The 15,824-nt window shown below is 36.7% G+C and overlaps 3 protein-coding genes and 1 pseudogene across 3 annotated transcripts in view; 1 reads left to right on the plus strand and 3 right to left on the minus strand.

The window, feature by feature from the left end:
* LOC138015465 (deleted in lung and esophageal cancer protein 1-like) overlaps positions 1–2,133 on the minus strand; it is a 31,576-nt gene extending 29,443 nt beyond the window's left edge. Inside the window, exons 1-2 of the mRNA XM_068862536.1 lie at positions 2,073–2,133; positions 677–768 (exon numbers count right to left, since the gene is read on the minus strand). Coding sequence (XP_068718637.1) covers positions 677–768; positions 2,073–2,133 — 153 coding nt within the window. The remainder of the gene's footprint in view (positions 1–676; positions 769–2,072) is intronic.
* A 2,574-nt stretch (positions 2,134–4,707) lies between these two features.
* On the plus strand, positions 4,708–6,377 carry LOC138015475 (uncharacterized; annotated as a pseudogene).
* Positions 6,378–6,993: 616 nt separating this feature from the next.
* On the minus strand, positions 6,994–8,714 carry LOC138015484 (uncharacterized). Its single transcript, XM_068862553.1, has 2 exons — positions 8,174–8,714; positions 6,994–7,031 (listed from the first exon to the last, which is right to left on the minus strand). The coding sequence occupies exons 1-2, from the start codon at positions 8,712–8,714 to the stop codon at positions 6,994–6,996; spliced, it is 579 nt and encodes a 192-aa protein (XP_068718654.1).
* A 105-nt stretch (positions 8,715–8,819) lies between these two features.
* LOC138015494 (uncharacterized) lies at positions 8,820–9,788 on the minus strand. The gene has a single exon (XM_068862563.1). It carries the CDS (start codon positions 9,786–9,788, stop codon positions 8,820–8,822), a length of 969 nt encoding a protein of 322 aa, XP_068718664.1.
* Positions 9,789–15,824: the final 6,036 nt, after the last annotated feature.

Here is a 15,824-nt window from a genome sequence, read left to right on the forward strand (position 1 = left end):
CAAGAAGCAATGAGTCTTTTATACGACCCTGTTGTGCTTTATCATTTATAGCATTTGTTTTTCAGTGGTTAAGGCATGCAGTTACTGGCATTCACAAACTCTAGAAGCAATTATTGACCATGGGAAATGAGTGTTACTGAGGAACAATTTTCATGTCCTGATGAAAATCTTTGTTTACGCAAATTTCCAAACAAACTTCAAATATATGATGCAACATTGATGTTGTCTTTACAGCACAAAAAGAGGCATATTTAGTTGTGCATCCAGCAGTAGCAAACACTTCCAGAACTTTATTTTGGATAACACAAGAGGCAATACTGGATTTATAATATGGTTTTCAAATTACTGTGCAAGCTGCATTTTTCAGCACAATTCTAAGACTAAAAGCATCAAATACTACTTATATATTCCATAGTGATGGAACTTTAGATGAATTTCAAACTGTCAATGACAGCAACTTCCTTCTTCAAGCCCTTGCTAATACTGTTACAAAATCAATACACTAATAATTTAGAGGTAGCATACATTATCAGATTCTAAAGTGTTACAGTAATTTGTCAAGAACTTTAAGACAAAAGGTATTAGGAAACACAAATCCAATAGGCAGAAAAATTCACTTGCCGAAAAACGAAGATAAAGTTATGCAAACATGGAACCTAGTGCCAAACGAAAATACTTGTTGCAAAGCAGATTGGTACAAGTCATTAGATCCTACAGAGAGACAAAAACTCTTGTCTGACAGAGCAGAGTGGTACAAATCACTAGATCCTACAAAAAAAGAACAACTCTTGTCTCAAAAAGCAATATAATACAACTCACTAGATCCTGCAGAAAAAGATCTTATAAATAAACAAAAAAAGCGAAACTATGATGCAATGGAACCACTCATTAAGGCACAATACTTGAACAAAAAAAAAAACAAGAATATTGCAGCATGAATCCTACAAAAAAGCCTAAAATAAAGTGCATAAGTGATGCAGCAAAATTTTCTAAAAAAAAGGCAAACGATGTTCAGCATAAATTGGATCACTACATATCAGTATTTCAGAATAAGATCAGAGAGGGGCCATATTACATATGTTCAGTTTGTCATCGAATACTATATAGAAAAACAGTTATGTTACTTAAAGAAAATAAATACAGTGTACACCGTCTTTTCACTGAGATAAAGTCATTTGATGACAAACAATACATCTGTAGAACATGTCATGCAAAAGTTTCAAAAGGGCAAGTACCATGTCAAGCTGTAGGTAATAAACTGGAAGTTGATTAGAATACCACCAGAACTCTCAGTACTAGAAAAACTTGAACAAATATTAATAGCACAGAGGATAGTCTTTGAAAAGGTAGTGGTAATGCCTAAAGGCCAACAGAGGAAAATTAAAGGAGCAATATGCAATATACCAGTTGAATGTGATCAAACATGTACTACATTGCCACGTCCACCTGAAAGGTCAGGTGTAATCATGTTGAAACTAAAGAGAAAAATGGACTTTAGAGGACATGTTTATTTTCAAGCTGTGCGACCTCAACTAATATTAAATGCTCTGATGTGGCTCAAAATGAACAATCCGTTGTATGATAATATATGTATAGACATTGACAAAATAGATAGGCATCTTAAAACATTGCAACAAAATGATGTTAATTTAGACGATTCGACTTTGAATAATGACAACCACTCTACTGAATCTGGTATAAGTGATGACACTTCTTCAAGCAATGAAAATGGTGAGAATGTCAGCACACCTGCAGATGAAGAAATGACGATCCTTTAAATGAATATCGAGCACCAACAAGTGAAACTTGCTTGCAGTCTATAATACCAGATTATCCTGTAACTGTTGAGCAAAATGATAATGTATCATCTCAAGGAGACGAAGTCTATGCTATTGCACTTGGTGACACTAAACATCCAGTTTCCTTTATGGCAGACAAGTACTGTGAAGAACTAGCATTTCCTATTTTGTTTCCTACAGGAAAGTATGGGTACGCTGTTAACCGAGAAATAAAGTTGTCGCCAGTTAGTACTTCAATGCAAGACTTTTACATCACAGTGGTAGATTTGCTACCAATCCTGAATATCTCTTCTTTGCTCAGTTCATCATAGAACAGAAAAGTATCAGATAGCATCAATATTGCTCTGAAAAAAATGCATGGCCAGTCTCTTACTGCTTCTCAAATAAGATCAAATAATATACAAAATTTACAAAATCTTATTTGTCAAGATCAGGCTTATTTATTTTTGAGGCAAATTCCAGGAACACCACCTTATTGGCAAAAATTTATGTATGAAGTAGTAGCTATGGTAAAACAGCTTGGAATACCAACATGGTTTATGACATTATCCTGTGCTGACCTTAGGTGGCCTGAACTTTTTCAGATTATTGCAAGAACACAAGGCAAAAATCTAACAAATGAACAAGTTGATGCTTTATCTTATGATGAAAGATGCTCAATGCTGAATGTAAATCCTGTTGTTGTTGCTAAGCACTTTCAATATAGAGTTGAAACATTCTTCACTGAAATTCTTCTAACTAATGCAAACCCAATTGGTAAAATAGTATACTATGCACTCCGCATTGAGTTTCAGATGAGAGGCTCTCCTCACTTACATGCCTTAATATGGACATCAGATAGCCCTGAACTAACACATGACACCAAGGAAGCTTATATCCATTTCATAGATGAACATGTGCAGGCATGCCTTCCTGATCAGAGTCAAGACCCTGAGTTACATGAGCTTGTAAAAACCTACCAAAGCACAGTCATTCAAAGACATGTAGAAAATACAAAAACATTAAATGTAGGTTTAATTTTGGGCACTTTTTTACAAAGAAGACTATTGTGGCTGAACCTCTTTCTGATGATTTAAATCCAGAAAAAAAAAACGAGTACCATAGACAGACAAAAAGAAATCCTTAGACTAGTTAAAGAAAAAATAGATGAAGTGTTAAATCCCAGTAACGCAAACTATAATCCTACATTAACAGAAGCTGATATTTTCAAATCTGTAAACATAACTGAAGAGCAATATTATTGGGCTTTATCCATTTCACCTGACTCAGACTATGAGCTGCACCTTAAAAGACCAACAAACAGCTGTTTTATTAATAATTATTTTATTGCTGGTATAAAGGGTTTTAGAGCGAATGTTGACTTGCAACCTGTATTTAACCACTACAAGTGCATAACGTATGTGTGCTCATATTTTACCAAGGATGAGACTGAATGCTCACAGGCAATTATGAATGCTGCAAAGGAAGCTAAGAAAGAAAACTTGAGTGTCAGGGATAGCTTAAAAAGAATTGGTGCTGCTTTCCTCTCTACCAGAGAAGTCAGTTCACAAGAATGTGTTTACAGATGCATACCTGAACTATGGTTACGAAAAATATTCCCTGCAACAGTTTTTGTAAGCACTGACCTACCAGAAAAAAGGGTACGCATTGCTAAATCACCAGAAGAACTTGATGAACTGGATAATGAAAGTACTGATATCTTTAAATCAAATATTATTGATCGATACACTTTAAGACCACAGTGTATTCCTTCTGTAGATAGGCTATGTCTGGCAGAGTTTGCTGCATACTATTATAAAGAATACAAAAAGGACTGCCAAGAAACAGCTGATGCACAACCTGAGGTTTTAACTGATGATGTCATTGAATTACATCACAACTGTGATCCTGATACGTCACCTCCAGACAAAATAAGATTAATGAACACCCATGAAGTTATGAAGTGTAGAAAAGTAAAAGCTGTTATACGATATCACAAGCCAAACAAAGCAAAAGAACCTGAACTGTATTTTCATCATCTCCTGATGCTTTACTACCCATGGAGAGATGAAACAAGCCTTTTAGGAAGTGATCAAACATATGCTTCTAAATTCTATGAGCATGAAGTACAAGCTGTAGTGGAACGAAACAGAGAGAATTTTGAGCTGATGCTGATGCTGTTACAGAAGCACTTGATTTTCTTCGAAATAACCAGGGCAATATCCACTCCAGCTATGATTCTATAAATGACCAGGAAAATGCAGATTTACAATCTGAAGAGCAAGATGATTCAGCACCAAACAAATCATTTAATGAACAATTACTTACACATCTTGTTGCATCATCAGAAACTGAGAATCATTCAAACCTTGGAATGATAACATACAACCAGCCAACAGAAATTACTGATGATAAGCTACGGGAGTGTGTTAGATCATTGAACAAAAAACAGCGCTATGCTTATGATATAATTCTCACCTGGTGTAGAAGTAAAATGAAAAACATGAATAGTCGAAAACCTGAAGAAGTAAAACCATTGCATTTATTTATAACTGGTGGAGCAGGTGCTGGTAAAAGTCACTTGATCCAAACAATCTACCACACTGTCACAAAGACCTTTAGACATCCTCCGATGAATCCTGAATTACCTACAGTTCTTTTAATGGCACCTACTGGAGTTGCTGCTATTAACATAGATGGGACAACAATAAACACTGCCTTGGCAATTCCTAAAGAAACAGGTGATAATTTACCTGCAATGTCTGACCAAAAGAAAACACAGATGAGAATGTTACTTGCTGACCTCAAGTTGATCATAATAGATGAAATCTCTATGGTTGCTAACAGTACTTTGCTTCATATCCACCAAAGACTAAAAGAAATTGTTGGCACATCAAATGTTCACCTGTTTGCAGGCATTAGCGTTCTTGCTATTGGTGACATGTATCAACTACCACCAATACGCAGGAAACCTGTTTTTGCAAATTACAAAAATGATGTGTTTAACTTGTGCCACCCATGGCACCTATTCACAATGATAGAGCTTGTTGATATCATGAGGCAGAAGGATGACCAACCATTTTCTGAACTTCTGAATAGGTTCCGTACAGCAACTCAAACTGAAGAAGATATCAAGTGCATCCAATCTAGATCTATAGATCCATCAGATGTTAATTACCCATCAGATGCTCTTCACATCTGGGCTGAAAATAATCCAGTCAATCGACACAATGAAATGAAATTGCACCAAATACCTGCACAGTTGTTGAACCTTAAAACTACAGATCAGTACCCTCCTAATGTATCACAGCAAGATATTAACAGAATTTTAGCTAGACCCAGGTCTGAAACTGGTGGACTTGATGCTAATATCTGTATAAAGGAATCTGCTAGAGTTATGTTAACCAACAACATTGATATTGCAGATAGACTTATAAATGGTCAACTAGGAATTGTTGTTAAAATTGAAGTAAATCAAAACAACAAAAAACCCACCATTATCTATGTAAAATTTGATGATGCCAAGCTGGCAACAATTTAATTCAAAAGAGTACTAGCAGTTTTGTGCGACAAAATAGAGTTGTACCCGTAGAACCTGTCCTAGCAAAAATTAAAATACATCCAAATAAACCTTCTTCTCCAGAAATACAGAGAATGCAATTCCCTTTAACATTGGCTTACGCTGTTAGCATTCACAAAGTACAGGGATTGTCACTTAACAGTCTCGTCATTAGTTTTGAGTTGGTCAAACAGAGATCATTCAATTATGGTCAGGTATATGTTGCACTGAGCCGAGCGACCTCTTTAAATGGTATTCACATTCTAGGAAAAATTAACAGCAAACATGTGAAAGCAGATCCTCGGGTACATAAAGAATATGAAAGATTGCGAGAAATCTCAAAAACCATGGGAACTAGTGAAAAATATAAGGACAATTCAATGCTCACTATATGTCTATTAAACATACGATCACTCAAAAAACATAGTGTAGATATCAAGTATGATGCAAACATAAAGAACAGTGATCTAATTGCACTGACAGAAACACAACTTGTACCTCATAGCAATGATACTGACATAAAATCTCATCTACTACCATTTACTCTCTACAGGCAAGATCATCCTACTGATAGATTTTTAAGTTTGGCACTGTGTACCAGAAGATCAATAGAAACTAAGGAACATGAATACTTTCCACAAGTAAATGCAATGAAATTTGTAATAATTTTGAATACATCTACAACTATGTGTCCCAATTTTACAGTTCTTTTTCTTTACCGAAAGAACAACTCAAATATAATACAGTATGTAAGTCATCTAAGAAATATCTTTGGCACTTATCCAATCGACATCATTCTTGGTGACTTCAACATCAACTACTTAAATGATGATAGCATTAGACTGCTAAAATCTTTAATGACCTCTCTAGGTTATTCGCAGCTTGTTCAAAGTCCAACTTTTGTCTCATCAGGAAACATACTTGACCAAATTTACCTAAAAACAACAAAATTTGACATCATAGAGAATACTGTAATTAGTGTCTACTACTCTGACCATGATGCTGTTAAAATATCCATAAAATATAACCAAGATATTTAAATATTTATATTTATTTAAATTGTCACAGAAAGCATATAGTTTATTTATAGCAATAATTGTAAAATTAATATAAAATTCTCATAAATGTACAAATGTGTCTTGGCAGGAACCATGATGCTGTTAAAATATCCATATGCTAGCTATAACTAAAATGATATTATGAAACTTTCATGCAAGGACCTTTACAATGAAAATGAAAGACTCTTCTAGAGATTTTGAAAAAAGGTGTCGCAAAGACCTGGCAAAGAGATCACAAGTCCAGCTAGAACAAAACTGGAAATTCATAAAATCCCAATCTACCACAGTGTCCTCAAAAGCAGACAAATTGGTGCACCACCTTGACAAGTTTCATCAGTTTCGTCTTAAATATTATAAACATTTATCTTTAATATTATTATTGTTTTTAGATGGCATCATTTGACTTAAGTAAAGCAGATTAAATCTAAGGCTGTGCAACCAGTGGAGAGAAATTAAACCATGTTACACAATAATGTAATTGTTTTGGAATAAGCAGAGATTTTGATAATCATCTGTCAATCAATTTGAAATTACCAAGAAAATTTTTTTTCTAGAAGTTGGTAAATTCTATCAATTTCTTTGTCAAAAAGGATCATGTTCATAATGCCACAAGAACTTCCAAACTTGCCCAAGAACCTGAGGAGACAATCTGTTTTTCTAAGCTAGAAGTTCCCATAACAAGAATGGGAGACTTCAGAGGACTAATGACAAGCATTTTACAAGGCACCACCATATGGTGCCTCATCCCCTACCTGTGCCCTGCACCACGAGTAGGTAAGTTTACATATTACTTTGTATCTTTCATCTTACTCAGATATTCCCTGGCAGGACTCTTATTTTAGGTGGAAGAGCGACGGATATAACAGGAAAAAAGTTGAAAACTTTATTGTGTATGGTCTAAAGTTTAAACAAAAAAATCCTTCTTTTTTATCTTCAGTTCCCCTTTAACAAAATAATATAATAAAATAAAATAAAAGTAATAATAATAATAAAATAATAATAATAATTATTATTATTATTATTATTATTATTATTATTATTACTTCTTAGCAGCACGAAGTAAGATATCGCTTTGATGATCCATACGATGTTTTTGAAATTCATATTTAATCAATACATGTTTCGGATGAAACATCATCCATCGTCAGTTGACAAATGAGAAATAAACTAAAGTTGAGCAATAAATAGTGTAACAAAGTGAGATATAACATGAATAATTAAGGATGAAGGCGAGAACAGAATAAAAACACCCAACCACGAAACAAAACAGAAAAAAACCAAACTGTTTAGGCTAAGAAAAGAAACTAATTAGTATGAAAGGGATAAATTAAGATGTTTGACTTGGGAATTTAAAGATGGCTGCTCCCAAAGGATATGCATGGCTTCTTTGATTTTCAATTGGAAACGTGTGGAAGCAGAGTCGAGGATTTTAAAACAGTCTTCTGAACACCGGGAGCGACAATTTTCAGAACCTCTCAAGTGCTTAAATATGTGGGAATGTTTGTCGGAGGCGAGATGTTCACGGATGCGAGTGGCGAAATGTCTATTGGTTTCACCAATATAACAGGCATTACAGCCTGCACATGAAAACTTGTAAATGATTCGCGATCGTAAACCCGCAGGGATAGGATCCTTCGCCCCAAACCAACTCCTAATTTTAAACGGGGTGAACACCAACTTAATTTCCAGGTCGCTGCAAAATTTGTTGACTAATTTCTTAATTCTGCGTTTTGTTATGATGGAAAAGGGACCGATGTACGGTAATTTAAAATACAAACAATTGTCCTTCCGAGCAACACTCTGAGAGGAATCGGAGGTGTAGGTCTTCTTGTGGAAAACCGAGGTAATAATGCCCTGATTTCTATGGTTATCTAAAAGCACATCTAAGAAGGGAAGCTTGTGGTTTTCTTCCTTCTCCATAGTAAACTTGATGTTAGGATGCTGGCTGTTGATATAACTGAAGAAAGATAAAGCATCCTGCTCGGTATTAAACAAAGCAAAGGTGTCGTCGACATATCTACGGTAAAACTCGATACCTGAATTGTAATTCTCTAACCAGCGTTTCTCATGGTGACCCATAAAGAGATTAGCTAATACAGGAGCAAGCGGGGAGCCCATGGCTACCCCATCAATTTGATCGTAAAAATTACCCAAAAATGAAAAATGGGTTTGAGCAGTGGCAAAGAAAAATAACTTAGTAAGATTTTCCCGTCCTAATTTAATATCTGGATTGCCCTTCATAATGTAGTCTACCGCTAAGTCGATAGATTCGATGAGGGGAATGTTGGTGAAAAGACTTTCGACATCGAAAGAAACCATGAACTTATTTAGGGTATGGAGTCTAGTGACTTCACTAACAAAAGTAAAAGTGTCATGAGCACAGTAGTCATTAGGGATGTGAGGGTTTAACAATGTACATAAATACTAAGCTAGGTTATAATTATAGGTTCCAATCGAAGAAACAATGGGCCGGAAAGGAGGTGTCGAAGAGTGATCTTGAACCTTATGCATCTTAGGAAGCCCATAAATTCTGGCTGGTTGAGATCCTGATGGATAGATCTTGTCATAAATGGTGTTCTCAATTTCATCATTCTTCTTCAGGTTGCGAAGAAACCGTTGTAATTGGCCCTCCCTTAGGAGAGTTGGATCATCCTTAAGTTTCTTGAATTTGGACGAATCCGAGATGATGTTAAGGATACTGCTATCATAAACTGTCCTGTCCAAAATGACCACACCATTCCCTTTGTCAGGTTTCAGAATGACAATGTTCTTATTCCTTTTGAGACTTTTCAAGACTTGGAGTACTTTCCGATCATTGTGAGATACACGATGAGAGGCGATGTAGGAGCTCGCAAGATGCGATAATGCAGCTTGGAGCTTACCAGTTTGACCACGATCAACGATTTTCTTGAGCATGGAGCCATGAATAAGTTCGAAGCAAGTGTAGATGTCAGAGTTGCGTATAGATGGAGGACAGATGGAATGAGTCAGACCATTTTTGAGTGCATCGCATTGCTCAGGGGACAATTGGTGGGAGGACATGTTGATCACTGTTTCGTCAGCATTAAATGGCATAATTGCGTGTCGGCTCAAATTTCGAAGTTTCTTGGCATGTGTTTCCACTATCTTAGATGATAATTTGTTAATGTTGCTCTGTAGAGCGTTGCGCAAGAAATAAAAGTCAAGGTTGTTAAGTATGTTTTGAAGCTTGTTGGAGATCTTGTCCCTCTCATTCTCGAGTCGCTTCAGTTCTTTAGATCTCTTATCGATGGCGCTGCGTAGTAGACGTTTCCGTATGGCTATGACATCCTTGGGAGACGTGTTAGGCAAGGCAAAAGAAACGAATCTGGGAAAAACGCGAAGAGACTGACTGACTGAAATTGACAACACCATTTATGACAAGATCTATCCATCAGGATCTCAACCAGCCAGAATTTATGGGCTTCCTAAGATGCATAAGGTTCAAGATCACTCTTCGACACCTCCTTTCCGGCCCATTGTTTCTTCGATTGGAACCTATAATTACAACCTAGCTAAGTATTTATGTACATTGTTAAACCCTCACATCCCTAATGACTACTGTGCTCATGACACTTTTACTTTTGTTAGTGAAGTCACTAGACTCCATACCCTAAATAAGTTCATGGTTTCTTTCGATGTCGAAAGTCTTTTCACCAACATTCCCCTCATCGAATCTATCGACTTAGCGGTAGACTACATTATGAAGGGCAATCCAGATATTAAATTAGGACGGGAAAATCTTACTAAGTTATTTTTCTTTGCCACTGCTCAAACCCATTTTTCATTTTTGGGTAATTTTTACGATCAAATTGATGGGGTAGCCATGGGCTCCCCGCTTGCTCCTGTATTAGTTTATCTCTTTATGGGTCACCATGAGAAACGCTGGTTAGAGAATTACAATTCAGGTATCGAGTTTTACCGTAGATATGTCGACGACACCTTTGCTTTGTTTAATACCGAGCAGGATGCTTTATCTTTCTTCAGTTATATCAACAGCCAGCATCCTAACATCAAGTTTACTATGGAGAAGGAAGAAAACCACAAGCTTCCCTTCTTAGATGTGCTTTTAGATAACCATAGAAATCAGGGCATTATTACCTCGGTTTTCCACAAGAAGACCTACACCGGTCTTCTCACTAATTATTACAGCTTTGTACCTTTCAGTTACAAATTAGGACTAGTACGCACTCTGGTTGACCGAGTATTTAAAATTAATAATACTTGGACTGGTTTTCACTTGGACATAAGCAACCTTACCAAAACATTAAGGAAGAATTTGTTTCCTTCTAGCGTTATCGAGAATGTTGTTAGAAAATTTCTCAACAATTACTTTACCTCCGATTCCTCTCAGAGTGTTGCTCGGAAGGACAATTGTTTGTATTTTAAATTACCGTACATCGGTCCCTTTTCCATCATAACAAAACGCAGAATTAAGAAATTAGTCAACAAATTTTGCAGCGACCTGGAAATTAAGTTGGTGTTCACCCCGTTTAAAATTAGGAGTTGGTTTGGGGCGAAGGATCCTATCCCTGCGGGTTTACGATCGCGAATCATTTACAAGTTTTCATGTGCAGGCTGTAATGCCTGTTATATTGGTGAAACCAATAGACATTTCGCCACTCGCATCCGTGAACATCTCGCCTCCGACAAACATTCCCACATATTTAAGCACTTGAGAGGTTCTGAAAATTGTCGCTCCCGGTGTTCAGAAGACTGTTTTAAAATCCTCGACTCTGCTTCCACACGTTTCCAATTGAAAATCAAAGAAGCCATGCATATCCTTTGGGAGCAGCCATCTTTAAATTCCCAAGTCAAACATCTTAATTTATCCCTTTCATACTAATTAGTTTCTTTTCTTAGCCTAAACAGTTTGGTTTTTTCTGTTTTGTTTCGTGGTTGGGTGTTGTTATTCTGTTCTCGCCTTCATCCTTAATTATTCATGTTATATCTCACTTTGTTACACTATTTATTGCTCAACTTTAGTTTATTTTTCATTTGTCAACTGACGATGGATGATGTTTCATCCGAAACATGTATTGATTAAATATGAATTTCAAAAACAACGTATGGATCATCAAAGCGATATTATTATCATTATTATTATTATTATAAAAACAATAAAAGAAATATTTCTAAAGCCCACCTTATTTACAATAACGAATACTTATTCATAAAAATAAAATCTGGAGCTTTGTTATTAAATATCTTTTTCTCTTTTAGAGTGTTAGGATGAAAATTCTATCAACAACATGTAGTTATCAGAGGATCATAGGTAAAACTCTTACTAAAGGAATTCTGATTTCTTTTTTCTTGGTTTGCACGTAACATGCTGAAAAATACATCTTTCAAAAGTCCCCCAGTAGTTGATATGAAAATGTCTTTTCGCTCTTTTCATGGTCCCATTGCTTGCATATTTTGTGTGTTATGTAAATTCCTTTCGAACCAAAAACACTTGGGACGAACCCACATTCATCTTCCGTAAAAGTTAAAAGTCCGAAAAGGTTTTTCATTTCCTTTTTTCTGCAGAAATACAATGTACATCCAACAAGAGAACAATTCTTAGGGTGTTAAGTAAAAACTCAAGTGAAGTTATGATCCTCGCCGTTATGAAAACAATTCTAGAAATTGCGTAGAAAAGCCTGAAAAATTCAGGACTTCAACAGGGTCTCAACCCATGACCTTGCGATACCAGTGTGACGCTCTAACCAACTGAGCCATGAAGCCAATGTCTTTGGAAGCTGGTCATTTGTGGATTCAAGTGTTCCCACGATGAATGAAGCAATGAACGAAATGATACATGAGCATTACTGATCATGTAAATGCTCGGGCATCTATGGTCAGAAACACAGATGGGCTCCTGCTATGATCTAGGATTCCAAAAGATTTATATCAAGAGACTGCAAAAGTATCTTACAAGCACCTTAAATCAGAAGCAGTGAACCATTACACTGACAGTACTTTGATAAATCTGACAGTAGAATGGAAGACCCAAGCAACTGCACAGAACGTTGATCTTCGATCAGGCCAAGAGGAAGCCTGCGAGCAGCAAACAAAATTGTGCCCGCCAAAACCACAGAGATTACCATATGACAGAATAAAGTCCAAACTCCAAATGCGTTAAAAGGATTTATTTCATATTACCGTCACCCACATAAGACTTAACTCCTCAACAACATTCAAGCTTGAACGGTTTACAATACACTTCTGAGACGATTCCACACAATCCTGCTTCAGACTCTGTCCCAATTATTAACTTTACCGCGGTCCTATTACAGTTGTTATATATCACAAACTTGTCACGTAACAATTCCTTTCACGGTTTCTAAATGAAAGGAAAAGTGTGGCTAGTATAATGCTTCGAATAACACACAAATGGTTCTCTGAAAACTGACTTACAGAACACGCTTGAGCCTCTTCAGACACGGTAAAACTGTGAAGTCCGCCAAATAACAAAACAACATGGCAGGCAAACTCTCACATGGTCCTCGAACCGCGCGAAATTGGATACTAAGGACACAAGCTAAACCGCTGATCAAACTTGAATTCACAAAAATAATTTATGATAATGGCCTCTTCTCCGCCGAAATCAACTCACTTCCAGCCCAACCAAGCTTTAAACTAAGAAAAAATGTAATTAATTCAAGCTTACCTGTATAGAAGAAATAACTACATATGTTGTACAACGTCTAAAATCTAATGCCTCCTCGTGTATCCTAAATTAAACTCTCAACAATGAAGAAAACCTAAATTCATGGTTTTTTACTTGCTCCCCGCAACTAAGTACCACTTCAGTACACAGCGGGCTTAGAGAATCAAGCGGCCCTGAGAATAAATGAGAAATATGCTGCATCCGCATTCATCCCCTGGCCTTCTTCTTCCATTGTAGGAGTTACCAGGAGTACCTATTGCATTCTTTCACTTTTTTTCTTCGGATTGCCACACCCACCATTACTCTGAGAAAAATCCACTTACCACCCAACTGAGTGTCCCAGTGTTTCGCTCCTGTTATCACACTTACAAACGGGCAACCCAGTCTACGCTCACGGAGCGTCTAGTTTTTTATTTTCCGTGTCGGTAAAAGTCTTGCCTGTCACTCCCCTGCTAAGTGGTGTCTTTGTGCATAGAGTCTTCTGCGCGTATTTTGTTAGGTTTGAGGGGGCTGGGGTAATGCGTCGATTTTCCTGGTGCACACAGGAGAACATTTAATTATTAAACCTGCAATGGCGTCGAAAGTCACTGTAACACGCGTGGCGTTTCAGTGCATATTTAAACAAAATATACCCTTCCGGAGCGCAAGAATGGAACTTCAATTGGACTTCGACAATAATCTATCGCCCGTCGAGCCGAAATCAAAGTGAGCTGTATTTCTAATATATTTTACCAAGTGTGCTGTTATGTAAAACACTGAAACCAAATGGAAAATCCTCTGGTAACTTATGGGTTTAACAAAGACAGAGAAGGAATTGAACAACTTGGATCTGCACAGTCTTCCGGTAACAATTGGAAATTTCACTAATTCTTTTAGTCAAAAATTATTTGAAGGAAAGCTTGTTGCCCATTTTGGCTTGATAATTCAAGTAAAGGGTTTTTCAGTAAAGGATTTGATGCTGAACACTGGTGGGAAATTTCTTAATTGCGTTTTTGACACGGAGTGTAATTTGACACGATTGAGTTTCTTGTCTTACGCACGTAATGAAATTGCCTCTAATCATGTCTAATAGCAAATACGTTGTTTGTTTCAAAAAATATTTCGCTGGAAAAGGTGGCCTTTATGAATTCATCATGTTGTGTAATATGCGAGCTTAACTGGTTAGTTTTCATGGCATTAGTAAAGCATTTTCGTTTCAAAATGCGGTAAGCGTCTTTCTGTTACTTAATTAAATGTAAATATCAACCATGCCTTTACTCTTTCGATACTCTTGTCTGCCGTAAACTTGATTTCCACTCTCAAAATTACCTCCAGAACCTACTTTTTGCGTAGAATAAGCTTTTAGAATGATGTTCTTGTCTTCTGTGGTGATACTTGACGATTCTGGAACATTTTGTGAAAAGATATTGGCCGTTTTTATACTAGAGACGCATAATCGGTCCAGACGAATTATGCGTCTCTCATGTTATCCGTCTAGTGTAAAGACGGGACGAACTATATGAGACGCATAATTCGTCTTGGACGAACTTGGGCAAACATTTTTTCTGCGTCTGTTAAATTCGTCTAGTATAAAGACGGGCACTAGACGCATAATGCGTCTGGACGAACTTTCCAGTTTAGTGCGTCTTCGAAGACGCACTAAAATAGATTCTTCGTCCAGACGCATAATACGTCTTGCGGCCGTCTTTATACTAGACGAATTTAACAGACGCATAAAAAATGTTTGCCCAAGTTCGTCCCAGACGAATTATGCGTCCCTAGTGTAAAAACGGCCATTTATAACGGGCCACGCGCTCAACTTGATCGCCCGAACTTGCCCGATTATGCATAACAACCACTTGGCCTTTTGACATCCCATTGAAAAAAACATTCATTATTAAACCTGCAATGGCGTTGAAATTGTAACGCGAAGGGCGTTTTAGTGGATTACGGAGATCAAGAATGGAACGTCAACAGGTGGGGAAAATAAATATCTGGAATCTTAAAAGCGACGAGGAATGGTCTTCGACAACAATTGCGGTCGGATATGAGAAGTGTGCGTTGTTTCTAATCTTATTTTATGAGCTGTGCTGTTATGTAGAACACTGACAGCAAGTGGGAAATTCAGTATGGGTGAAAAAGGAATCGAACTTCTTGAATGTATCACAGTGTTTACCGAAGTCACATCTCAGTTGTCTGAGATGAAGCAATTTGATTTATTTTGTAGTCAAGCTGTACAGTTTTCAGGTAAAAAAATAATTGAAAATGTGACAGTGAAGAATTAATGGAAAGAAAGCTTGTTGTCTATTTTGTGCTTTGGAAAAGGTTCTTCAGAAAAGAGTTACAATTACAAGAAAACAACTAAAATCTCCCAAAATGTTTTTCGCTGATGGTACCTTTTTATATTCGTGCTTCAAAATTAATGTTGTCTTCATGTCGTAAATTTTGTTACCGATGGCAAAATATTTTATTCTCGATCGACCTTCCTGAAACTTCCTTCTGCTCTTCTTAAAAACTGTGTATCCATATTTATTTACTTTTACATCAATAATTGTTTTGCATAAAGCAGGCTAACAAAATCTGTATCTTGCTTGGTTCGCATTTGATAGCATTAAAATATAATTTTCGGTCCTATGCTTTGACACAGATACTTCACTGTTTGGCGAGTAAACATGCCGCGGTAACTTCATCACGGCGCCCGCTGAATTCCGGCGATGTCACTTTCGATTTTGCGATTTATTTGTGCAGCCAAAACGTACAATAACAAAATTGAACGTTGC

Source organism: Montipora capricornis, chromosome 1 (assembly GCF_036669925.1).
Source record: "Montipora capricornis isolate CH-2021 chromosome 1, ASM3666992v2, whole genome shotgun sequence".
NCBI classification, from domain to species: domain Eukaryota; kingdom Metazoa; phylum Cnidaria; class Anthozoa; order Scleractinia; family Acroporidae; genus Montipora; species Montipora capricornis.